The sequence below is a fragment of the Varanus komodoensis genome, unplaced genomic scaffold (genome assembly GCF_004798865.1).
Source record: "Varanus komodoensis strain SLA01 unplaced genomic scaffold, ASM479886v1 scaffold34_1, whole genome shotgun sequence".
NCBI classification, from domain to species: domain Eukaryota; kingdom Metazoa; phylum Chordata; class Lepidosauria; order Squamata; family Varanidae; genus Varanus; species Varanus komodoensis.
The window spans coordinates 6820882-6846970 of NW_025335854.1; the positions used below are offsets into that span (position 1 = coordinate 6820882).

The 26089-nt window shown below is 43.1% G+C and overlaps 1 protein-coding gene across 1 annotated transcript in view; it reads left to right on the plus strand.

The window, feature by feature from the left end:
• Positions 1-398: 398 nt before the first annotated feature.
• ACBD6 (acyl-CoA binding domain containing 6) overlaps positions 399-26089 on the plus strand; it is a 94271-nt gene continuing 68580 nt past the window's right edge. The window contains exons 1-4 of the mRNA XM_044439147.1: positions 399-674; positions 8331-8395; positions 9992-10088; positions 23750-23832. Coding sequence (XP_044295082.1) covers positions 399-674; positions 8331-8395; positions 9992-10088; positions 23750-23832 — 521 coding nt within the window. The remainder of the gene's footprint in view (positions 675-8330; positions 8396-9991; positions 10089-23749; positions 23833-26089) is intronic.

A 26089-nucleotide genomic window follows, 5' to 3' on the forward strand; every position in this document is an offset into this window, starting at 1 on the left:
GGGACCGCTCGGGGATCGACGAGAGGAAGGCCTCCCGACAGCTCTTCAGGCCGCCTCTCCCCTCTCTTCCCGCGGGAAGCGCTAGAGCAGCTCGAGCGCTCTCTCTAGGGATGCCCGTGCGCTCAGCAAGCAAGGTTCCGCGCCGCGGCCGCCAAGCGAGTCCCCGCGCCAGCTCGGCCTCGGGGCCAGGGGAGGGGCGGCCGTGCGACGCTCTGGCCCTCCCGCGCGGGCTCGTCTCTCCTCGCGCATGCGCGGCGCGGCGCTCCGTGCTTGGGCGGGAGCTGCCGCGCGCGCAGTGGCGCGGGTCCCTCTGAGGCGGCGGCGGCGGCGGCGGCCGAGGGGGATGAGCCTGGGGCAGGGGCGGGCGTGAGGGGCGGGCGGGCGGGCCGGCCGGCTGCATGGCCGCTCTGCGCCCGCCGAAGGGCGCGGGCCGCGGCGGGAGCCGAGGCGAAGAGCGCAGCTCGGGGGAGGAGGACCGGCCGGCCGCCGGCGCCGCGGGGCTGCTGGCGGGGCTGGGCGACTCGCCGGGCGCCGGGTCCGACTCGGAGAGCCGCTCGTCCCCGTCGCCGCCGGCCCTGGGCGAGCAGTTCGAGCGGGCGGCTCAGCGCGTGCCGGCGCTGGCGGCGGCGGCCAGCAAGGAGCAGCTGCTCTACCTGTACGCGCGCTACAAGCAGGTGAGGCGGCGGGGAGCGGGACCCCAGCCCTGGGCGGCCGCCCGCGCCCGGGGAGCCCGCCTGGGCGCCCCTTTGCCGGGGGGGGGGGCAGCCGTTGCTCGCAGGTAGGCTGCGTCTGCACCTGGAGGCTCCTCTGGCCGGCGGTCGTGGTTCTGGAGGCGCTCCTCCGTTCAGTCCTTAGCAGGGTAAAGGGGAAGGAATAACGACCAGGCGGACGAATTATTGATGTGTGAAGAGTAGTACCCGCTTTTTATTTTAAAGATTGCTAACTGTCCTGGGTTTAAAAGGCATAAAATGACGGAATCCTAAATTGCTGCTTGCTAAAGTTCTTCGCTTGCTTCTTTGGAAGGGAGAGGGCTCCTAGGTACAGTCCTGAAGTTCTGGAAGAAGATAACCTTTGTACAGAAATAGGAAGTTGCAACAGTTGTTCCAGAAAGCCTGCCTGGAGTAGTCTGCTCCCCAACTAGAACGTTCTTCCTGAGGCTTGAAATTCAGTTCACAGGGGCAGATTGGGGTGAAGGGAAGGGTAAATGTTAACCTGAGGACAACATCTGGTTAGGGTCTGTCCTGGGATAGAGCACTGTTAAGTTGCTTTGATATCCTTTTGTTTTTTCTCTAGTGCGGAACCCAGCATAGTTTTCCATTGCATTTTATTCTCACAGCATCAATCCTGTGAGGTTGAGAGGGAGTGACTGGCCCAAAGTCACCCAGGGAGCTTCATGGCTGAACGGGATCTCCCAGGTTCTCAGTCCAGCACCACATTACACTGGCTTTCCACCAGCAAAACAGATTTCCCTTCCCACTCTCTTGTAGCCTTGGTTACTCCTCCAGCCTGCTCTAGAAGGTTAAGAACAGATCCTGGAGTAGTTTTTGGGAGCACATGTGGAAGTCCATTTGCACTTCATGAGCTCTTGCTCACTATCTGCCCCTGCGCCTTCTCTGTTTTTCTGAGGAGCGCAGTAAACCCTGGAATGTGCATGGCGCTTCATGGCAGAAGAAACAGAAAGTTTCCTGCTCCAAGAAGCCTTCGATTTTAAGTTCAAGAGATTTGGTTGACCGGGCAGAAATGAAAGTTGGATGTGAGACTAAACTGGAAGAATACGGATTTATTTCTGATACTTAGCTCAGAGCTTAGTTTCAGTAGAAGACAAAAAGACCACCAAACCACTTTGAGGAGCTCAGTTGCCACATTCCTTAGTGACTCCTCTTGCTTCCAGCAACAGTCAATCCCTGCTTTCCCCATCCTTTGTACCTCACACTAAACTTAATCAGCAGAATATTCATGTACAGTCTTTCAAAGAGATGTTGTCAATGCAGTTCACACACACAAGTTAAATACTGAGTGGATGGCTTTCCAGCACCCCAGAATTCCTTGGAGCACCATTGGAATGCCGTTGTGCTACACCCACATGAGGCTGAGCTTTGGAGAGCAGCATTTTGGGTCTGCATCTTAAAAATATCTTCTAATTCGACCTTTTAGTCACAGTAATAAAAGCTCACCTCATCTTTGGCTGTCAGTGTCCCCATTATTATGTCTAACCCTGTCTTACCTCAGGATTCATACAGGTGTGATCATTGGAGTGCAGGCTACAATTCCAGGCCCTCATTTGTTAGGCAGGTGATGGCCTTCCTGAACACCACAAGTGGAGTTGGCATCCAGTTGGCAACCCTGAGAGCAGAGCTTTGCCCTAGGGAGGCCTTTGGTCTCAGTAGAGCCTTTGTCATGTTTGTAGTGTTTATATCATAGCAATTATTTGTTCTCGACTCACAATGGCTCTGCTTCCTATCTCTGCAAGGTCTAAATTCTTCCAGACTGTCAGTATTGATACTAGGCACCGTCTCCCTTCCAAAGAAACAAATGAAGAACTTTAGCAAACAAAAGTTTTCGGTTCCTTTATCTCATTTCTTTCAAAGTCAAGATAGTTAGCAATCTTTTAAATAAGAAATTGATACCCATCACACATTAATAGCTTGTTAACCTGGTTGTCACTCCCTTCCTATTAAATTGTGTGGTCTCCACCCCAGACTCGTAGGACATGCTTGGCAATAATTGCATCACAATGTAGGTGGGACTGGGTGCCAGAAGGGACCAGAACTTCACATTGTGAGCAGTGTTGCATTCTGACATGAATAGAGTTAGTTTTCTTCAGCTTACGATTTTTAAATCCTGTTTTCCAGAAACGTTTTATGTTATATTTTGACAAAGACTGGTACTTCTTTTTAAGCTACAGAAGACATACCAGCAAAATTTTGTCCAGATTTAGAATGCACTTCTTCTGATTCTTTCATCTTTTAAGCTTAAGAAGGCTACTGCTACTAACTGCTGCTAGCCCCAAAGAAGTAGCAAATTACAGTTGATTCATAGGGATCAATAAATGAAATGCCAATGTTCATTTTGGGGTATTAAGACCTCCATGAACCATGTTATCATGGGAACCACACTGCATATCCAATCCCTTACTTTGAGCGATTGTCATGTGACCCCAAGGAGCATGAGTTATTCTAGGATTCTTTAAACCTCATGTAACCCAGGTTTGACCAGCATGACATCCCTGAATGTGCATCTTACAGCACCAGTGTTTGTTAAAGAACCTGTTTGCACATCCTGAGTGAGAGAAGGAAATTCTGCAAAATGCTTTAACTCTTAATGAGAAAGCAAGACAGTAGTCACCGGGCAAGGCTTCTGAGGGTGAGAGGCCTGTATTGGCTGCTAAATAGAACCTGTCCTTATGCCATTCCTTCCATTAGCAGGTTTGCTTCTATTTGGTAAACAAAGCTAAAAATGTACCCCATATTAATTTTTGTCTCACTACAGCAGAGGTAGTTGATTTGAAATATACAACAGGAAAAAATTAAGGGACACAGTGCTATTTAAATACTACACTGGACCTGCTTGAATATCATGCTAGCTCATTCTGGCAGGAAGCCATGGTGGGTTGGTTGTTGTACACCATGCAGAGTGAGCTTGATGATGAGCTAGCTCACTGTGGGTTGTGCATCCTGCCTTCCCATTTAATCCTCCTGCAGGTAGCCCACAGGGGTGGGGGGTGTGGGAGGACTTTGCCATTTTGGGCTGGCCACAACTTTTTTCCCCCTTTAAACTACTTTTGGAGGGGGAGATGGTAAAAACCACCTTTTGCATCTGAAAACCAGGTTTTGGGGGCCTTGTTTTGACAGCTGCAAATGTCCCTTTAAACTGCCGAAGTGGCACATTGGAGGGGCTGCCCATGTTTAAATTTAAGTAAAAGCGAAGGTACGGAAAACTGACAGGTTGATAAGGAACTGTGAATGATGTGCTGAGAACCATTTATCTGTTTCGGTGGTGCTGAACTCATTTCCACTGAATTGCTAAGGTACCTTCAGTTTACACTAATGCGAACATGTATTTTAGTAACATATGCATATTCACTCATATACATGTTAGAGATAATTGGAGGAAATTTTAAACTGCCAAGGCTGCCTAATAAAGTATTTCCATTGGCGAGGCGTATGAACCTGTTCTTTCTAATAAGCTTATGAACTGAAACTTTTCTGCAGAAAGATAAAGAACTGGACAATTTTTGCTCTACATCACTGATAAGATTCTGTTGTGAGACACTAGCAGCCTTTATGATATGGTTGTATAAGAAACGGCAGGTCATCCATGATTGTCTGAGCAGGCGAACCTGTAAATCAGATGAGAGGAGAAGGTTGTTGCCGGCATTTCTACCCACATCTATACTTCTGTGGCCTGCAGAGTGTGCTAGTTCATAAAAATATTTACACTACTGTATCTGTCCTGGACTTGATAAACTTGGCCCTTTTATGCAGAATGGTTATGTATCTGGATTGTATAGAATGTTGGCAAAACTGTTTTGATGTGAATAAAGTGAAGAGTTCATCATGTGCCTAACAGCTGTCTGATAGAAACCTGAGGGATGTGCCAGGAATGATTTGTTCATTTATTTATTTAAATTTCCCAACTTACCATTTTTTTTCTTGCTTCTGCTGGCATATAAAATAGGTAAATAAATGATGATGATAACAAAAAGAAAAGGTTATAACAAATTGTAGTAGGTTAAAGTAGCAGAGTGATAAAACAACCAATGCCAGCAGAGGTTAGAAACCCAGTGCAACTGTAACAGCTCTAGATAAATATTTTATTTGAGTTATATGCTACCTTTTTCTTACAAAGAACTCTACGCAGTTTATATCATTCTCCTGTCCTCAGTCTCATCCCTACAACACTAATCTTGTGAGGTAGTTTGGGCTGAGAGTCCCTGATGGGTTCAAAGTCATCAGGTGATTTGCAGGAACTGGAACCCAGATCACCTGAGTCCTGATCCCATGCTCTGAACCCCTATATCACACTGGCTCTCTAAATAAATAGCACAGCTTATTAACCGGAGCTGGAAGGACTTCAGAGTAGGCTCTTGATGTGTTCCATGGACAGGCACCATATTGGTCTGACTCACTGGAGAATACAGTAAGGCTAGGGTTAGTTGAAGGCAGAAGAGGAGGAGGAAAACCAAATGTGAAGATAGGCCATTTTGGAGGGCATGCATTCATAGGGTTTCCGTAAGTTGGAGACGTCTTGTTAGCGCATAATAACAGCAAATGGCTCCCTGCCGCTTAGTCAGTGCTTCTTTTAAAGAGCATGTCTGCCTGCCTGCCTGGGTTCTTAATGATTGATCAACTTTAAAATAGGTTTTTAGCTGCTACGGTCATTATTGTTTACACTGTTTTACTCAGTATTGTTTTTTTAATGATGTAAGTGCCCTTGAGCACTACTGTACCAGTGAAAAGGTGGGATATAAATGCTCCTTAATAAATTACACTGGATAGTATCCCATAGTGGCTTTGGTATTTCTGCAACTTGGTATTTTTCACTTATCATTTCTACCAATTACAGTCTCTGAACGTACTTTAATAGAATGTTGCTGGCTGCTTTTGTGCTGTAAAGCTCCTAATCTGTCAACTGGACAGCGGAGCCATTAACAAAGAGAATTCTAGAGAAGAGTTTCATATTCTGTCTTTATTAAATCTTTTTTGCCTTGAGGAAGTTCACATAGCCACATTCAACTTGTATTAACTGCAAATATTATATGAAATGTTTGAGGTGTGTAACAGCTATCATGGTTAGATCTCTAACTTTCACTGGAAGCAGGCAAACATATCATTTGAAGTGGGTTAAGAATGAACACTTTTGCTTTATTGGCTTGTGGACTGTAATTCACAAAATTCTTGGGACTGACTTTGCTGAGGCTTTGCTAGTGTGCTTAGTATTATTTGGCGGAAGAGCCAATCTTGACATTCCTTTCTGCATTTCAGTCTCATTCACACTGAATGTACATTTGTCTGCTCAGGTGCTCCAAGAGTACCCAACCTTGAATTAGTAGCTTTACTGCTTTAAGGCAAGACATTACTATTCAACCCTACTCCTCCCCGCATTTAATCTTGCAAGGAATACAATCTGCATAAAAGGCTGATAAAATATTACTTTAGTGGACAGTAGTACCTCTGTGGGACAAAAGGTGCTGACTCAGATCAATTCACTGTCCCTAACTCAGCATTCTTGTTTTTCTTCCCTTCAGTGTTTGTCTCTCTGCATTGTGTGATTTAAGAGGGGACAACCCCTGTAAAAAGGTGACAGTAAAAGCTGAGTGCTGTGCTATTTATCTTAAACTACTTAAGTAGATAAATACTTGCCTGAGTGTTTATAGCCATTCACTGGAGGCCATTTAAATCACTGCTCTGTGATTAGGTGAACAGACTTAAGAAGGGAAGAATTCCTGAATTGTTTAAAAAATATTTTCATAAGGGATCAAAGTAATGAAGATGTACTTTACTGAGGTCTTGCAGCCTTTAGCTAGCTATAAATGTTCCAGCCTCACATGGATTGATAAGGTAATAGGTGAATTTTGTTGACTGGGAAAGTGAAATGAACTCTAATTTGCAAGTAATTTTTTCTCTGAAAGGTTAGATGCTGATTCTATTAGGTCCTAGTGTTTTAGCTTTAGTAGGCTTTATACCCTATAGGCTGGGCTGCATGAACTCTCTTCTAAAAATAATATCATTGTACACTAAATTTAGTTCTTTTGCTAAAGATATCTTTAAACCTGACTCGTACCTGCACTTCATCAAGATGGTGCCTGACTGTGACTGCTGCCCTCCATGATGCTACCTGTGAAACCAAAGGGAGGAAAAAGGAGGAGCTTGTCTCCATCTTCTAGGTGCCAGAAAGTGCCTCCCTGTAAAGCAAAATGATGTATGCCCAGTTCTAAGGATGCCATCAAGAAGAACCTTAACAGGGATCAAGTCTGAGCTGCAAGTAAACTGTGAGGAAGGGAAGGGCCACTGCAGCCTGGCAGAGAATTTGGCAGCTGAACCATTGTCAGCTTGGAGGGAAAGCCCTTGTGAGCCTTTCCATCATGCCAGCATCTTTGGGGCTTCCCTGTCAGTGGCCCTGTGCTGCCGCTTTGGGTTTGGTGGGTAGAATGTGAGGTGGGTTCCCCTTTTTAGTTAGGTTTCATTTTTCTGCCTTCTCACCTTTTCCCTCTCTGGGGTGCCCCCCCCCCCCCCATAAAGAGCTGCTGCCCTGCTTTGCAGCTGCTGCTGGGACTTGCCCAACTGGCTAAGAGCCCTCCCCTACCTTTTGCAAGCCCAGCCAGGAAGGTGACATTTTCTGAGGGACATCTGCCTCTGCCCTCTGGGGAACACTGGCTTTCTCTGTTCCAGCTGTGGGACCACTTTTGAGCAGCACTGCGCTCCTGGCTAAGGCTTGTGGGAGGTGCGGGTAGGTATCAAGAGGCAGGGTAAATCTAGAGACCCTCATTCCAGAATTAGTCCGCCATTCCCAGTAATGACCTTTTTAAAAATGGCTCTCCGTATGTGTGTTTTGGAAATCCTTGTGCCATGGCAGCTGTGTTCCCAGCCCCAGCTCCCTCGCCCCCCAGCTGAGCACCAACAATCTAATTTCAAAACAGGATTTGGAATTGATTTAAGATTCCTGATTTGTTTTGAAACCATAGTTTCAACCGTGGTTCCAAATGCACATGTACTAGGAAGCTGTGCTTAAATGCTTGGTCCTGGCTTGCTTTTCTGCTCACATGAAGGGAAGAATGAAGCATCAGGAAAGGAGGTGCACGCAGGGGCATGCTTCTCACACACTTCTCCGATTTGCAAACTTGGCGTGTTGTGTGAACTGGTTCAGAGAGTGCTGTATCCAAAGGGAATTCAGATGATGAAGACATGCTCTGTTATGGGCTTGTCTTTTTCTTCTTATTTTGTTTATCTTATAGTTTACAAGAAAAGTGAAAGGTCCACAAAAAGAAATGGTTTTCTTATGTCCATAGTGTCATTATCAATGAACATCAATGGGACTTTGATGGAATCAGTGGAACCATCAGTGGAACCAGAAGTATTTAGTGCTAGCTGAGTAGGAAATACTAGGGAGCAGTTGAATATCCATGACTATCATGCTCAGCTGTAAACTTCCAGCAACATCTGGCTGGAGACGGGTTGGCTAAATGGGCTTTGATCCAGCAAATGTTTTTTATACTTATGTTAAAATTGAGACTTAGGGGGAAATTATATTGTTACCCGGGTTGAATCAGCAAATACATAAGACATAGTCATGATTTACTCTGACACTACCTCATTTTATATATTTTTTAGGTCAAATGTGGTAGTTGCAACACTCCCAAACCTGGATTTTTTGATTTTGAAGGAAAACAGAAATGGTAAGTGGAAAGGCTCAATAATGTCTTGATACTTAGGAGTCCTTCAAATCCTTTAGAATTTATTGAAAGCAGACAGTTTGTGTGTTTCCCAGAAAACCACCTCTCCTCCTCTCTCAATCACAGTCCCTTTCTACTGATTGTCTGTTGGTTTCCCAGTTTTTGTTCATTTCTCCCCCACCATTCTAAAATTTTGAAATCCCTTAAGTCTTTGTGGCAAGAAGAATTATAAGCTGAAGCATGTTACTCTGTTTGCTTTTTCGGTCCTGTCTGCCGTTCGTCTTTCTCTGTGTGTATCTGTTTGTTTTTTGGTTTTTTTAAACAGCGAAGACTGAGGTCTTCTCTTTGTCTGTTAGTGCACTGTTGGTCTTCTGGCCACTGACCACCTAGATAAGGTACTGGGGAAGGGGAAGGAAGGAGGCCAGGTTGCCAACAGATATAAATCCTTGGCCCTGGTGTCCTCCTTTCTCCTCTCTGCAGCCTGGCCCTTTTGCTCCCCTCCAAGGTTCATTTGTTACCTTAAGGTGGCAGCCGGTGCAGTTATTTCTGTGCTGCCCGCAGCCTCACAACTGGGGCCCTGGATAGTCCTGCAGCCTCTCAGAGAGCGTCAGGATTGTGCCCTTGAACATCTTTGACTTCCTCTTGTAATATAGCAAGATGGCATGGTAAAATATTATCACTGTTCTTATTAAATTATATTTGTATCCCATCTTTCTTCCTCTTGTGTGGCACCCAGGGCATCACAGAAGGTTCTCCTCTCCATTTTATCCTCACAACAGCAGCCCCTGTTTTGGCCCAAGGTCGCCCAGTGAGCTTCATAGGCAAGTAGGGATTAGAACCCAGATTTCCCAGTTCCCAACTCCAGCATTCTAGCAACCATGTCATAGTGGCTTTCATTATAGGATATAACTATCATATAGTTAACTGTAATAAATCACAAAAATGTTTAGGGTTGCTTTGTAGCAACAGGAACATTTTCATTTAGCATGTCTGTCTTGTGGTTATAGTTGCAGTACTTTCAAGCTTTATTGTGCGTGACCATTAATGGGTCCGTATTTGATTGGTCAGTTGACCAAATGTTTCTTGTCAATTAAGTGATCGTGCTAAAGTAGCATTAAATCAGGAGCTGGTTCCATGGTGAAATACTCATCTAACTGCCTTCACTATTTTTTATTCAGAGTGAGGAGATAAGCTTGTTATAGACATTAACCCCCACGCACACACGCAAGTTGAGAGGTCAGCAGCAACTCTCTTTGGAACCACAAAATGCTTTTTCAACTTGCTTGAGTTTAAAGAGCAACTTAGGAGGTTGCTGTGAAAATTCTTGCCTGGGAAACGAGAAGTGGCCATGTACTGTGTTTCTGTATCTCTCATCAAGCTTCCATGAAGTCAGGACACCTTATAATGCATCTTGAGGGCCCTCTGGAGGAGTGGAGGTAAGCTGCCACTGGGAAAGATTTCAGAGCACTTACATATGAGAACACACCTATTCCACCTTAATCAGAAAACTGATATCAGGAAAGAATGTGCTAAATTGGAGGTGGGCAGTTACGTGACCCTCCACTAAGTCGTGGTTCTTCTCTCCCACCTGTGTCTCAGGGAAACTTGGAAAGCACTGGGTGATACAAGTCCTGAACAGGCTATGCGAGAATATGTTGCTGCCGTGAAGAAACTGGATCCCTCCTGGAATCCGCAGGTAGGCTAAACAAATGACTGTATTGTGTACATGGGTGCAGGCAGAACTTGTGGGCTGCCAGATGCTATAGGACTGCAGCTCCTGTCATCCGTTCTGACTGGGCCTGATGGGATTTGGAGTCCAATGATATTTAGAAGGTCCTATTTTCTCTACCCTTGGTATACATGAATAAGCTATAGGGCTAAGTAGTGTCTTAAGATCTACAAACATCATGGATTCAATTCAAGAACTTCAAGGAAATGTGGCTTTGTTCCGAGTAAGAGCTTTTCTCTTATACTTTGAGTGATAGTGGTATGAGGTACTTGAGGCTCTTCCAAGCAGGGCTAGGCTAGCTAATTGGGAATGCCTCTGCTCCCTGTTGGGAAGGGAAATGGAGTGGGGCTTGCCAAGGTGGAGGAGGAGCCAACAGCTGCAGTTTTCGGCTTAGCCAGTAAGGCTCCTAAAAATCATAGATTCTTGGTTTTCTGCCTTGTTGTGCAAGCTCAGGAGCTGGTATGGCTAAGGGGCATCCAACACTGATAGTGAAGGTGTGTTGAGAAGCAATACTCTGTGCAACGTTTTCCGTAGGGATAATGTGAATTGTAGGTCAACTTTGACAGTAACGTTTCCCACCAGGAGAGAAGCCTGTTCGGCCTTGACTGTGATCACGGGAGCCCCCTCCTCATGTCTTCCACTCTGCTTCTCCAAGCCAAGGTTCCTGTCCCCCAGTTTGGCAGAGTGGTGATGGGTAACAGGTATAATAGGGTAGTACTGATGCTGGGGTCCTGCTTGAGAAGAGCGGTGCCTTCGTTCTGCCAGCCGCAATTTAGGTTGGGGTTCTTGCAGTTTAGGGCACTCAGAGCATTTCACACAGTGACAGGCGAGCGTTCGATGGAGGCAGGGATGGCTTGACCACGTCATACACTTTCTGTTATTAAATTGACAGGCCACCCTTGCAGGTTAAAGCTGTATCCAAAGTTGTTTCAGCCTTGCATTTCCTGCTTATAATTGCAAAGAAAATAATTTGAAAGGGATACATCTTCAGGTGTTGTTTTTGTTTTTGGGGTTGGTTGGTTTGTTTGTAGGTTTTTTTTGGGGGGGGCACAGCTGTCAAGATTGAATTGGAATTACTGGGAAGTTGGCAAAGTACAGATTTTATTTTCCTGTTAAGTCTCTCTTTGATCTCCTTGGAGTTCACAGTTGCGTTGTAGCCAGCTAATCCTTGTTCCACAAGAGGGAGCTCTGATTCTGGTAGTTGAACAAAAGTTCAGTTATGGTGTTGCTCTTCTTTCCTAATCATTAGCTTCAGATTTTATTGTAATAAGATGATTGTCAGTTACCTCCCATGTTTAAAGTTAAATCTACTAATTTGGGGTGTTAAAAGGGTTGCTTAAATAGAAAATTAAGATGAAACGCCACTTGCTTTCTTTTGTTAATTTTTCTGATGATCACTATTGCCTTGTTTGATCAGGCCAGCTCTCCTCTAGAAGCTCACAGGCAGGATAGGGTGGCCTTTCCTTGCCTGTCCTTGTCACCTGGTGTTTAGCAGCCTATTGGCTTTGTATTTTGTGCTTCCATTGACCTTTAGTTCCCTGTTGATGAGTTTCTAGGGGCATCTGGCTGACCACTTGTGAACAGAATGTTGGCTTAAGATGGGGCTGGGGGCTGATGCTAGAAACGCTGTTCTTAGATCTCACCCACCTCCATTTAACACTTCAGTGGCTTATTTTTTACTTTCTTCATAGCTCCTTGTAAATAGACCTCTCCAGTCAGTTCCCTTGGAACTCAAAAAATGTGGTCCTGAACCCTTTAAAGACAGCATGTTTATTTAGATAATTGCTGCTCTGATAGTTTTCTGTTTCCCTGGGGAATTGTTGAAAAGCGCTTCTCTTTTCAAGGAACAAGTGAGTGAACTTCATGTAGCAGCTTGTAGTGGTGAGGAGGGGAAGACCTCCTGCAGCGTTGCATGAATGGAAGCCTGCGCATACAGCACTGCTTTCTTCCTATCTGCAGCCCCCAGATCTGTTCTAGGTACTCTCACAGACCTGCAGAGCAGGTACGGAAAGAACACAAGGGGCTGCAGAGGGGAGGAAGAATAGGGCTTCTGGGCAGGATTTCAGTGGATTCCATCCGGAGAGGAGCCAGTGCGGTTAGAAATGAGCCAGGCTTGAAAGTAAATCAAGAGGTAATAAAAGCATACCTGCTTCAGGTGTAAAATATAAGTTTCCTTCTTGGGACCTCCTCCCCATGGAATAACCTCTGGAGGGCAGTGTTTCATCAAGTGCCAGCCAGCCATTGCAGTCAACCAAAATCAAATGCTGGCTCTGTTGAAGTGTTTAAAAATTGTAAGACAAATAATTTCATAATTTACTTCAGCTGTGATGCTGAAGAAAAGCAGTTTCTTATCTATAGACACGGGTTTCCCTGTTGATAACACTTGTAAATTCTGCTGCATTTATAGCAACATAATAGGCAGAAATGTTCTGGTAGCAAATAGAATGGATTGAATTAATTCAGTTAGTGGCTCGTGATGCCTCCCAACCAAATCCCCAGATCCAAGATATCTTAATAGTCTTACCCTGCCACATCTCTGCTGCTTTGGAGGGCCGTGAACATAAGACTGTGTTTAAGCCTAGTCCGATTCTGTTTTGATAATGTGGTCAGCAGTTGCTTTTCCCTTATAAAGGGAATATTTGATTCTGTCTTTTAAAAATAATTTATAAAGTAATAGAATGCATAATTAAACCTATAATCAAATCTGAATTTAAATAATCTGAATTGTATGTGCAGTCCATGCCCCAAAGTACTACTTTGCAATTTACCAAAATGCTACTATTTTGTCTTTAAAATTAACCTATTGAATTAAAAGTTCATGCTAAGGGTTTAGGATGTAATTCTTTAATTAAAAGGTTAATCTCTAACCTTTTAGTATAAAATGGAAGAACTCATGGTAAATGCAATTTCTCTGAATTGAAAAAGTAACATTAGATAATGATGACTTGGTTGCTGGAGAAAAGAAGTATACAGTGTATAAATTTAAAGCCATGGTTTGAAAGGAAACCCAGGCCCTAAGTGTCCCTTTCGTCATGCAAACAGATGCCACTGTGTTAATCTGGTCAGTGAGCAGCCAGGAAAAGAAACAGAAAGGGTTGGTCAGGATTACCAGGGGCTGGGAGAAAAACAAAGGAAAACATCTTAGGTCATAGCTTAATTCAATCAAGGCTTCTTTTGTATCGTCCAAATATTTGTAAAGAATGGCAATTCTTCTACAAGCCACTTCCAAATTGTTATCTTTGCACAATGTAGTTTATCTTATTTTTAGGAGTATGTGTGGCTGCCATTTTAACTGTGCAAACCCTATTCAGTGATGCTGAGCAAACCTGGCAAGCTTGGGTTATAAGAGGCTTAAACACCCCTCACATAACCCGTGGTCTTTCTTGTTTAACCCATGCATGATCCATGCATAACGTGACAGCCTCTGAGTGGGGGTTAGGCATGTAAAGTACAGCCTGTGGACACATTATGGAAGGTTTGGAGCTCATTAGGGGAGGTATAGGGTGTCTTCCAAACCTGCTATACGTGTTGTTTTGCAGACAGTTGTTAGTATTTGCCTGTGTCCTAGGCAGGCTGGGAGAACAGCCACTGAGGTACTTAGACAATGGGGATTCATGTCAGAAGCTTCTGTTGTTGGATAGCCTGGAAAGGAAAGGCTTCAAGGGACCTTCATCTTTGTCTCTACTACCCAAGTGGGAATGGCCAATCTGACATTGCTCCGTCCTAGCCGGGACTTCATCTACTTCTGCCCAGTTTTCTGAAGCGCAGTTCTAAACCCTTGGTAGCATTCCTAAGTGGTTGGGCCACATGGAACTCAAAAACTCAGATGAGAAAGAATACATGAAATTGAGCCAGATGGAAAAAGACATTTATTACATGAGGCTATATTAAACTGAAAAGCAAACTTACAAGCTGTTCACTTGGCTGTCCTATGCCTTTGTAACTCACACTGCAGGCCAAGCACCAGGGAGAGTCGCTTGCAGCTTCCATTCCTTCAAGGCAAAAGGAGTCTGGAGCAAAGCCACATAGCATCCCTCCCCTTCACCCAGACAGTGGCTTCAGATCCCTCTTAGGAGGCCTAGCTGGCAATGAGTCATTCAGTCCATACCTGTTCCTTGTTCGCAAGGCCTGCAAGTCGTCCTGAGGGAGTACCTGCCCCAAGTCCTTTGGCTATTACCTCTTAATGGGAGGGAATCTAATTTTAGTCAGGAAGGATGGCCTCATGCCTCACTGTGCATAATGGTGGGTGGGTAGCTCTTAGTTGAATCAACAAGGAAATCCTCTTAGATCACACTGCACTCTTAGGCTGCCCTTTTCCTTTATCTGCTATCTGTAAATGTGCCCGATTGCCTCTATTTTGGCAGTGTCGCATGTTGCTATCATATCCATATGTGTGTTTGCTAAGTTTTCTTGAAATCTAGTAAGTAGATGGCTCTTACGGTGTAAGGGACTTGTTTGATTATTGAGTGACGTTTTTAATGCTTTTAACTGCTGTACTAGGCAAACAGGCAGGTTTGGTCCACTGTATTGGTCTGAGTGTGAAAGTGAAGGTATTAATACAAGTACAGAGAAAAAGGCTGGTGCCCAGTGCTAAAGAGTTCTTACCACTTAAATATGTAAGTGGCTGGATGTATAAAAGTTGGGGACTACCTGTGTATTATCAAGCAGTAACTAAAATAGAAGTATTATACTTTTATAAGAAACATCCATGTAAGGACTGTCTTTATGGCTGTTGTCATGTCATTGCATTATGTTTAATAAGTGAATGGAATTTTAAATTGTAGGCATTGCCAGAATAGTTTCTGGTTTTGTAGTGCATAAACAGGCACCTAACAACTTTCCTGTGTAAGCCGCTGGTCTGTACCGGATGAACCATTTGCCTTACGGATAGGTTTAATTAGGCAAATAACATTGACATTTGCACCATGTACCACGAATAGTCACAAAGCTTCCCAGCAATGGTGCCCTGTCCTGTCTTTCCCCTTCCTTTCTTTTCCTCTCTCTTACTAGTCAGCTAATTTGGGACAGGGCAGGTTTTTCCCTGCTCTATCACTGAAAAAAATTGCGATAAATGGAGCCATTTCTAGTTCCTTTGCAGACCCGGTATAAACCACGGAGTCCACAAAGGAAGAAAAGAATGAAGAGGCTTTATGCAAGCAAGAGTGCAGATGTAGGCTGATTTTTTGTTGTTGTTTTTTTGGCATGGGTTTATAGGCAGTTTGTTTGTTGCCTGTTTGACTATATGTCTCTTTAAATTTATGGACTCTTAACTTTTATTTATGACATGGCAGTTGTCTTCATTCTAGCAGCTGATTGAAATAAAATACAGTCAAACCAGCTCTTGGAGTTTAAACTGACATGAAATTAAAAAAGAAAAAGATTTACACAGAACGGGACCTTTCCTGGAAGTTCATGTTTCCTTCCTGTTAGTTACCAGCTTGCAAGGGATTTATTTGTTTGTGTGATTCCTTGCCTTTCATTCACAAATAGTGATCAAGGTAGTGAAAATGCAGAATAAAAAATAAAACACTAATTGAACCATAATATAAAACAAATTAACTAAAATGCAACTGTAAAGAAATAAGACAGTTCCCAATCAGCTAGGAAACCTTTCAGCAACTGGGTTTTCCGCCAAATGACTGCATGAATAAAAATGTCTGTGCCTGCTGCCAGAAGGGCAACAAAGAGGTAGTATTCTGTAGCAAATCTAGTATTCCACAGCAGATAGTTCCACAGCCTGGGAACAGATACCAGAAAGGCCCTAATCAATGTGCCTCAGATGACAGTGGGCCCAAGAGAAGGTCCTCCTTCAAAGACCTTAAAATTTGGGTAGCCTACTCCAAGTCCTTTAGGGATTTAAAGGTCTAAGGCTGCCCTTGGAATTGTGCCTGGAAATAGACAACCTGTCAGTGAAGCAGTTGTAACAAGGGAGGCACCTGCCTCCTGACATGTGTCCCAGTTAATGGTCTTTCCACAGCATTCTGAACCAGCAGAAGTTTCTGAACATTTTTCAAAGATGGCCCCTCCTAAAGCATATTGCAGCAGTTCAGAAGGGAGGTAACCAAGGCATGTGCCAACCTGGATAGACCAGGTGCATCCAGGAATGGGTGTAGCTGGCACACAGGCCTCGGCTGTGCAGACTGCCAGCATCTGAGTATTCGGGTTCAGGGCTGCATCCAGGAGTATACCCAGGCTATGAATCCGGAGTCTCCAAGGGTTCCATAACCCCATGTAACACAAGTTGATGAACAAGGAGTCAACTTGTTTTGCCTTTCAGCTAACTGGGAGCACTCTATTGTGGCTAGGTTAAGTTTTCAGTTTGTTTTCCCCCATCCAATCTGTTACCATCATCAGACACTGAGAGCAGCTTCTTGAATTTAATGGGAAGGAGAGGCAGAGTTGGGCGGCATCAGTATACTTGCGACACTGAACCCAAGAGCGCCACATAACCTCTCCCAGAGAGCATGGGGCATCAGATGGGACCCTAAGAACACCTAGCCAACAGCCAGGGCGTGTAACAAGTCCCCAAGTACCACCTTCTAGAAGACCCCTCTGAAAAGGATTGGAACTATGCTATGTAGAACAGTGTCTCTGAGGCTCATCCCAGGCACGTGCCTCACGAGCCAGTTTTGTCATCTCATCTGAAGCCAGACTGAAATACAGTTTGGCATGGGCTGAACAGTAACCAAAGTGATAGAAAGTGTTTTCCGCTCAGAAATGATAGCTGATTAACATCTGCCAAAATTGAAGCACATAAATACTCCCATTCACATTTCAGAGTGGCAGTCTTGTGCTCATTTGCGGATAAGTGCTATTTTTTCTTACAGTGTTTTCTTTTTTGTGATGTTCGATATGGCTCCAGCTCTTAAATGACTTCTGCAGATGATTAGGTGTTACCTGCAGTGTTCAGTGTTGTACAGTGGAGGCAAACAAAATGGCTCGCCTTGCTTGTGGTAACTGCCAAGTCAGTGGATGTGACAATAGTTTGGTGGGGAAATGGGCAGGCAGTGACTGTGATGAATAGGTGTGGTGGAACTGCTTTGCCTGGAACAAGTTTCTTTATTTAACTTAGCAATAATTGTGTATTATTTGTCGCTAGTAAATTCACTCGACTTTGCTCATGTTAGAATGGCCCTTAATTTAATACAGTGAAGCATTCAAGTACCCTTACGCAGCTGTCTTGAGGCACATTATGTTCACCTTGTCTGAGTGAAGGCATTGATGCATCCTTCTAGTACCCCGAAGGAGGGTCTGTCACCTCCACTCACCTGATGTGGTGCTGCTCCATAGTAGTGGGAGGGAGAAGCCATATCACTCTGTTGGCCTGCTAATCTCGCCTGGCTTCAAACTGCATTGGTTTCCAAGCTGGATAGGGAAGATGTTAGTTTCATTAGATATGCTAAATGACTGATGCTGCAGTACACAGGATGTACTGAAGGCACCATATTCAGCACATCCACCAAAGAACTTGGAATCTGAAGGCTTGGATGCAAACTACAGTGATTCTAGTAGGCTTGTAAGAATGCATGCTTGTCACTTCCTTCCAGAACGTATAATGAAATTATTGTTTACCGTGAAGTTATTCAGTGATGTTCCCATATTTTCAAGCATACCAATTCGCTAATCCCCAAATGACATTGAAATGCAGCTAGTAATTATCGTCTTGTCACTGCTTTGAGCAGCCAGTGTCTAATTTAATGGGTGGGAAATGCAGATGTTGTGAGCCAGGTGCCCTGAGTCTTAAGGCATAAGTGTGTGCTGATCCTATATTTTAGGAGCATTTGGGGGAGATTAGCAAATATGTGCTCTTGTTCGATTTCTGTGAACTCAAAAAAGGTAAAGTATTGAATCTTTGGCTTTTCTTCATGGTTTAAGGCTCGCAGTTGCCCTTTTTGGAAATACTGTCTGTCTTGCTTTCTGGGTGATGGCTAGTTTCATTGACCACGTAGTAGTTTCAGTACAATGTAAAATGCTGTTGTGCCAGTAATTCCAAACTTGCTTACATAATATAAAAGTATCAGTGTCATAGTGGATCACTTCTCTAGGACATTGGAGTTCAGACAACCAGCTAGCCGTGATGCTTGCTTGATGAGCTTTGGTTTGTCACTGTCAGTTTACACTACCTTGCAGGGTTGATGTCCTCGGACATAACACATAATGGAAGAAAACTGGCTTTCAAGAACCATTGCTTTGGGCAATCTTTTCCATTTTAGTAATATGAGAAGGCAGGTATATCTGTAAGCTGAGTTTTTGTGTATGTATTTTTACTAGAGCCATTGTAATGAAATGGAGATGTAGCACATTCACTAGCTTATAGTTAAAATAGTTGACTGAAAATCTCTAAATCTTCATTGTTGGTTTTTTAAAAAAATTGAGCTACTGATTCCTGAAGCCAACAAACAATAACATAGAATACTAAAACAGAATGTTTCTGAGAGTGCATTAATGTCCAGTTTACAGTTGCCTTTTAGATATTTTGTTTCTGGGATAACTAAAACCTTGGAAGGCAGAAAGAAATTCAACATGAAGTTGATAGAGTGGAGTGCTGGGTTGAAAACAAATGTCACCTTCTCCAGATAGAAAAAGAAGAGTGAATGCATAGTTATAATATGGGTTATAATATGGGATACTTGCTCAACAGTACTACAGGTGAGAAGAACTTGGTCGTGTAGATCACAACTTGGATGTGAATCAACAGTGTGATGTGACTGCAGAGAAGGCAATTCTGTATTAATAGAAGTATTAATAGAAGTATCACCTCAAAATCCCATGAAGTACTACTTTTCCTCTACTCAGCCCTGGTTAGGCTTCATTGTGAGTCCTCTGTGTGGTTCTGAGCAGATGCAGACAGACTGGAAAGGGTTCAGAGGAATGTAACATGTGAACAGGGGACTGTAAACAAAGCCTTCTGAAGAGACACTGGAGGAACTGGGCACGCTTAGCCTTGAGAAGAAAAGACTGAGGAGAGACATGATAGCACTATTCAAGTGCTTGAAGGATTGTCAGAAGAAGAGGCCCAGGGTCTCTTCTTAATTATCCCGGAATGTAGGACATGGAATATTGTACTCAAGTTGCAAAAAACCAGATTCCAGCTGAACATCAGGGAAAACTTCGAGAATACTGCAATGAAACCACTGGCCTAGGGGGCTCTCCCACCCTGGAGGGGTTCAAAATGCCCTGGACAGCCATTGAACTTGGAGTCCAGCATTGAGCAGGGGTTGCACCTGATGGTCTTATTAGCCCCTTCTAACTGTATGTTCTGTGACTGATGAAAGAGGTCACAGAGACACTGAAGGGAGTCTGACAGAGAGGCTGTTCTCTGAGCATGTTTATTTTTGGCTTGTTTGGGAGTAAACTGACTCCTCATTCTGAGAAAAGTATGTGAAGAGAACTTAGCCATGACTGAAAATTACACCAGGCAGCCCCTCTTTTAGGCATTCAGATTGTGAGCATGAATCCTAGCACTACAGGTGGAAAATACCTTTGGAATGGCACTTGGTTTGCTCTCATTACGTGCCTCATTATCTGTCCTGTCAAAGAAACATCCTGTATTGTTGTGTCCATCGCCTCCCAAGAAAGACAGGTGTGTGCCCCCTTATTTTAGGAGATTGCACTGCTGGACCACCTGACTTCAAAGGCGGAGTTTTCTCTCTTTCCTTAACTCTCCTGGCATTGGCTTTAGCTAGTAAATGAGAGGTAGAAGCAATTACACTGTACACAATTAACCAACTGCAGATCTCCACTCTGGCGTATAATTGTGACTGTCAAACACAATTAGTGTCTGACCAGGTTTGCCTCCCGTAGGAATCAGGGCATGACATAAAAACAGAAAGGAAGTGAAGCAAATTTCTGAAACTTTAGGAAGGTTTTTTTTAATCTACCCATTTTATGTATATCCCTTCTTTGTTCAGTAAAAATTCCTGATTTTTTTTTCTTTGCTGTTAACAGAACTTTTACTTCTGCTGCTCAGTATCAAAATGAATGCAGAGCACCCCTGCCTAGCTGAGGGACAGGATAATTATGGGGCTAGGTGAATATTAGGCTTAGTTGTCCTTAATCTGAAGCTGAGTTGGCAATTTGAGGGGAAGGTGGATGGATTTGATCATGCGTTGGCAGGATGGTGCCCACCAAGACCCCAGTTGTGCCCGTCATCTGTAAGCTTTTCCTTATCTCTCTTATAGACATGGGGAAAAGGGCACTCTGTTGCCAAAAGGCTCGAAGTGAGGAGATCCCCGCCAGCCATCAGGAATCCTTTGAAGTAACAAAATTCTGGATGATGGGTTAGCTTCCCACACTCAGCGTTTTGGTAGGGATTCCTTTGGCAAGAAAATGGCTGGGAGGAGCTACTTCAGGTGAGAATCAGTGTGGAAAAGAGATCCCTCCTTGCTCCCCTCACGGGCATGGAATGGGCACCATAATGAGCTCTAGTCTTTGTTTGGTCAGATTTGGCACAAATGATCCTCTGCCTCTGCTCTAGCCATTTTCCTTCTTGATTCATTGCCCTCCACGCTAGTATACATGAAGGAACCGACTGGGCTCTGCTTAGAAGGAGAACGCACTTGGGTGCTACCATGTCTGCCGCCGGAATCTCCATATCCTGAAGACTGACAGGAGCACCAGCCATGCTAACAGGAAACTCCCCCAGAGTGCTTTGGAATCCATTATAATCCATTAGCTGCTCTTGCAGAGGCGAAAGGCCACTGAGAGTCTAAACCTCAGTAGGAAGTGATCCAAGCCTGAAGATGGGGTAGATGTTAATCCTTCCACTTTTCTGTTTTGTTGCTTTCACTTGCAAATGTACTTGTGCAGGCGTACATTGGCACAAGTGCATTTTACCTAATGTGCATTCACTAATTTACATTTCCAAAAGAATGAAATTGTATAAATCCTCCCCCAGAACTAAGGAAGAACTTGGAAAAAGCTGGTCCACTGTGGAATAGGTTTTGTTCTGCTGTGGAATGCATTTTGTTCAAAAAAGGCTAAGGAAAAGGTTACATCAACCTTAATGATTTAAAGCGCAATCCTGTACTTGTATATTCAGAAGCAGATTCCATTGACTAGCCAAGTAAGTGGGTACTGCAGCCTCAGTTATATTTACAAATGTTTCATTAGAGATTTTAAAAAATGCCATCTAAAAATGTTTAGATTTTTTTTAAACAAAAGCACCAAACTACATACCATACAAGCAGAACTATTGATGTATAAGAAGAGACATGATGACTGATAACTTTGCATGATCTGAGTGCTGCTTGATTAGGCTAACAGCACAATCTTACGCATATTTGCTCTAAGTTCAGTTGGCCTTACTCTCAGTGTGTAGGGTTGCTGGTTCAAATTCATTCTGTGTAGAAGTATAAGAAAAATCCAGAGTTTTATTTCCTGTAACCAGACAACTTTGAAGAGAGTGATTTGGAGCAAGAAAATTTAACCTGTTTGCATCCCTGCACATTCTTTGCTTGAACAGAAAATGGCATCAAACTGCCTGGGTTTGGAGAAATAGAATATGGGAACCTTATTCCTAAAAACTGCAGGTTTTTGGACAGGCCTTTTAGGCATCACGGTAGCTTTGTGCACACGCAGTTTATCCTAGAACACCCCCCCCCCCCCCTGTCCCCATAGGCCTATCATTTCAGTAGATCAATAGTAGTGGGCAAACTGTCCCTTAGGGAAGTTCGTCTGCCATTACTAATTTTTCCCATAGAGGAACCTATTAAGAAGCTTCTAAGGAACCCTGTGGTTCTCCAGGGCACAGCTTTAAAAATATTTTAAAACTCTGTATTTAAAACGTCAGCAGATACAGACATCAGGACAAAGATCCTGTGAAAGACATGCTTCTGTTCTAGAAAGAAGAGGTTTTCTTCCTTTATATAATGCTTTGCATGATAGTCATCCTTTTCAGATTTTATTGTTCAACCATGATTTGATTTTAATTCTGTTAGAGCCTATAATTGTGTTTGAGTTGCTGCCTTTTAAAACAAGAAGATGGAGCTTAAATTGTCATGGAGGCATTGGACAGTGTGTTTAATGTGTCTGTCATTATATGTTAACCTCTGATCTGGAACGCATGGCACCTCTTTTATGCTTGACAACAATTTAAAAGTATATTTCTTGACATCATGTATAAAGGAATGGGGGCGGGGGGAAGGCAAAAGTGAATTAATGATGTTAGCAAATACTGTTGCCATTCCATTTGGAATGCAGCTTTCAAACTTGTAGGCCTGCCACTGACAGCTAGTCAGGCTGTGATCGTACCATGAAGCAAGCAACTCTTTGTATTGAAAAACACACTGTATTGAGCCAAGAATGTGAACACTTGGCTGTCCTTGTTTTGAGCAAACCTGTAGGTTCTGCAGCAGAGTTCCGGAGCAATTTTATGAACTTAAGCACTTCCAAGAGTGCAGAGGAGAATCTCTCATACATAGTCTGGATGAGTTCTGACAACCAGTACATTCTCATCCTAGAGAGACCGAGATGTAAAATGCTGCATGCATGGCTGGGGGCATTGGCAGGAGGGCAAAATAAAATATAGTATGTGCATGCAAGAAAAACTCTTGGATATTTATTTCCAGAAGCATAGTAGAAAGAGGTTGGCTCTGATTTTAGCGGCCATAGTGTGGTGGAAAAATTCATGGATTGCATGGGCCAGGTTTGGTTCCTGGCATCTCTAGGTGGAGATGTTGGCTCCCAAAACTAAGATACTTTTGTTGGCAATCTTAAAGTACAGCAGGTGCTAGTCGGGGAGAGCGGTTCTGTACTCAGTGGAGGCAGCGTCTGAACTTGTACAAAAAAGTCTCTTATATCTAAAAGAAGCTTGCCACCATTGCATGAGTTCAGGTAAACTTGTAAAATTTGGCCTGCTGCTTTTTTGAGGTATTTCTGTCAATCTATCCATATGCAAAATTTTATCCATTCTAATATACTAAGAATACTGAGGGATTTCCAGTGATGTGTATAAATTATTTGTTGAATTTGTGACTATCTGAAGGGCAGATAAATATCATCTGACAGAGTAAAATTTGAGCAAGGAAATCCAGAATAGTCAAGTCAGAATAGATGAGACTGTGTCTGGTGAGTAGGGTCTGGTCAAAGCAGGTAAGTAGATCAGGCATAGTGAGCTGGGTGAAGGCAGAAACCCTCCTCTAAAGGGGAGTTCACAGTTCAGGGATTAACTATGCTAAATAGGAGGGAGGAAAGGCTTCTGGAACTGTTGACCATGTTACTTTTGGATAAATAATGAGGCAGACAATTAGTGCAATCTTTATTGCAGTATTCAGAGATTTGATTTTTCTTAAGAAGCAAACTGGGGAATGTGACTAAAATCTTTTTTCCCTTTCACTTTGGCTTTAAGTGGTCAAATGATTGTCTATAAGAGAGTAATCATTAACTGTTTGTGGTATGGAGAATAGAGACCCATTAAATCATCTATTGGGAAATGCACCAAATTTCACTGATTCTGCCTCTGTCCCTCTCATCTCTGGTGAAGAGATGGTAATGTTACGCTCGTGTCACAGTTGTGGGATGGTTTAAACGTAGTGACAAGGAAGAGGGATGGGTATTACTTTTGTTTAAGAGTTGTCTGGAGCCAGAAGTAACATGTGGAAAAACAGATGTTTATGTTTCTCTTTCAGATAGCAGAAAAGAAAGGAAGGGAAGGCAAAACTGGGTTTGGAGGCCCAGTTATCAGTTCACTGTACCAAGAAGAAACCATCAGGTGAATCTCAGTGATATTTTATGGTTTAATTTTCATCTAGTATTTATTTAGAATATCAACAACCCTGCAATGCCTCTCCACCAGATAATAAATGACAAGAAAGAACTTTCTAGGCCTGTAATTGTTTAAATCAATAGCTGTCTGTATTGCTGCCAGGTACTAATTTTCTTCTACTGTGAAATGTTTGGGGGGTTGTTTCTGTGTTTCAGGCACTATTTAATTTTTAAAATATATCTTAAAATATTAAATATATTGAGCTTATTTTTGAGAAAATATTTGAGTACTGTAAAGGGTTTTACATGGGACTCCACTTTCATAATTTGAATTTAAACGATTTACTATGTTGTATGGCTAAAGCTGCATTTGTTAAATATGCAGCTATGAATAAGCTGCATTGGATATAGTTCAGATTTCCTCTGATCAAACACACATAGGTTTGCACTGCATCCTTTCTTAACAGAAATGCTGCTTAAAGATTATGGCTCAAGATGCTGCTATTAAACATTGCTAGTCAAAGGGAGAAAGATAGCCCATTTTAAAAATCACCATGTAAAAGTAAGGTTACTAATTGAGGTCAGCTTTTGAAATAAAAAGATAAAAGGAAATTAAACTGGAAAAATCTGTGATGATGCAGCATGAAAGTTGTGGTTAAGTAAGGGAAGCCAAGACATGAAAAATTTAGAATTCCTGCATAAATGTTAGTATTGCAAACATACATGGATTGTTTTCCTGCCGGACAACAGTTATCATTTTAAACCACCAGTGTCAAAAGAAATTGGATTTTCTTCCTTGAGAGAGGAGGCAGTACCAGTCTCTTAAAGAGAGGTAGTAAATAGATTCCTTCTGAGGAAACCAAATCTGGATTCTGAAGGCATGAGTGACTACTGGTCAATCGCTATAGGTTTATTTGAGGATGCTGATGCTGTGCTTTCATATTGTATTGTTGTCCTGAGACTTTGTGATAGGACAGTATAAAAAAGCTTTTAATAAATAAAAAATAAACCGCTAGCACCCTTTTTCCTGGAAAAGGTGTTGGAATGGATTGTTGTCAGCCAATCTGAATCACTGTTGGGTGAAATAGATAACTACATCCATTTCAGCTGGGCTTCAAGCTGGGAAACTTGAAATACAGACAAGAAGGCATGGAAGGTATACCTCCATGATCGGTCGTTGCAGTGGCTTCTGATACCTTTGGCCTTTTGGATAGTTTATCTTAGTTAGGTATTGAAAATACAGGGGTACCTCGGCTCACGAACACCTCAGTTCACAACCAGATCGGGTCGCGAACAAAAACTTTTGAAAAATTTTGCCTCAGGTCGCAAACTCTGCATCAGGTGATGATCGTGATCGTGCCCGCCTCCCCCCCGCCCCAAGGTGTGCCTGCGATTGCGCCCATCTCTCCCTGCGATTGTGGTCAAGCTCGTGCAGGGAACACAAGCACGATCGCAGTTGTGCGGGGGGGGGGGAGTAGATGGCTGCACTCAGGGTGGGAGGGGAGATGGCCGCAATCTTTGTTGTTCATTGTCACTTTGTTTCAAATTTTTGTGATTTAAAAAATAGTTACAGAACAGATTAACCTTATTTACATTGAACCTTGTGGGGAAATTTCACTTGGCTCACAACCAGTATGGGTCACGACCAGAGTCCTGGAATGGATTAATTTCGTGAGTCAAGGTACCACTGTACTTCATTGTGGTGGCTCCATTCCAATTTGTATGCCCAATTCCAGGTTATTGTGCTGGTGGATTGTTGCTTTGGTAGTTATACTGAGGGGCTCAATTTTATCTCCCATGCTGTTTAACCTCTGTAAAGATGTGGACAGAGATGACATCAGTGTGCAAATGATGTCCAGTTCTGTTTTTTCCTTCCGTTCCAGATGGGGCTGTAAGTTTTCTGAAACAGTGTCTGAATTTGATAATGAACTGGATAAGAGTCAGTGCTACCAAATGTAATAGCAGTAGAAATTGTCTTGGACAACCAAGAGCTTGCGGAACAAAAACATTAATTTTAATTAAGGCAAAAATTGCCTGTGGACCTCCATATTATTTTAATAATCCCACATGTTTGATTAATTGATTTACATCCCCCTCCCCCCATTAGCCATTGGGTCTCAAGGCAGCTTACATACAGTTAGAATCACAATAAAAATGACAACACAATAAAAACAACAATGCAATAACACTAATATCAATAAAATTAATAATAAACAACTAATAATAGTAATTAAACATATTTTAGTTTACACATCAATAAATTA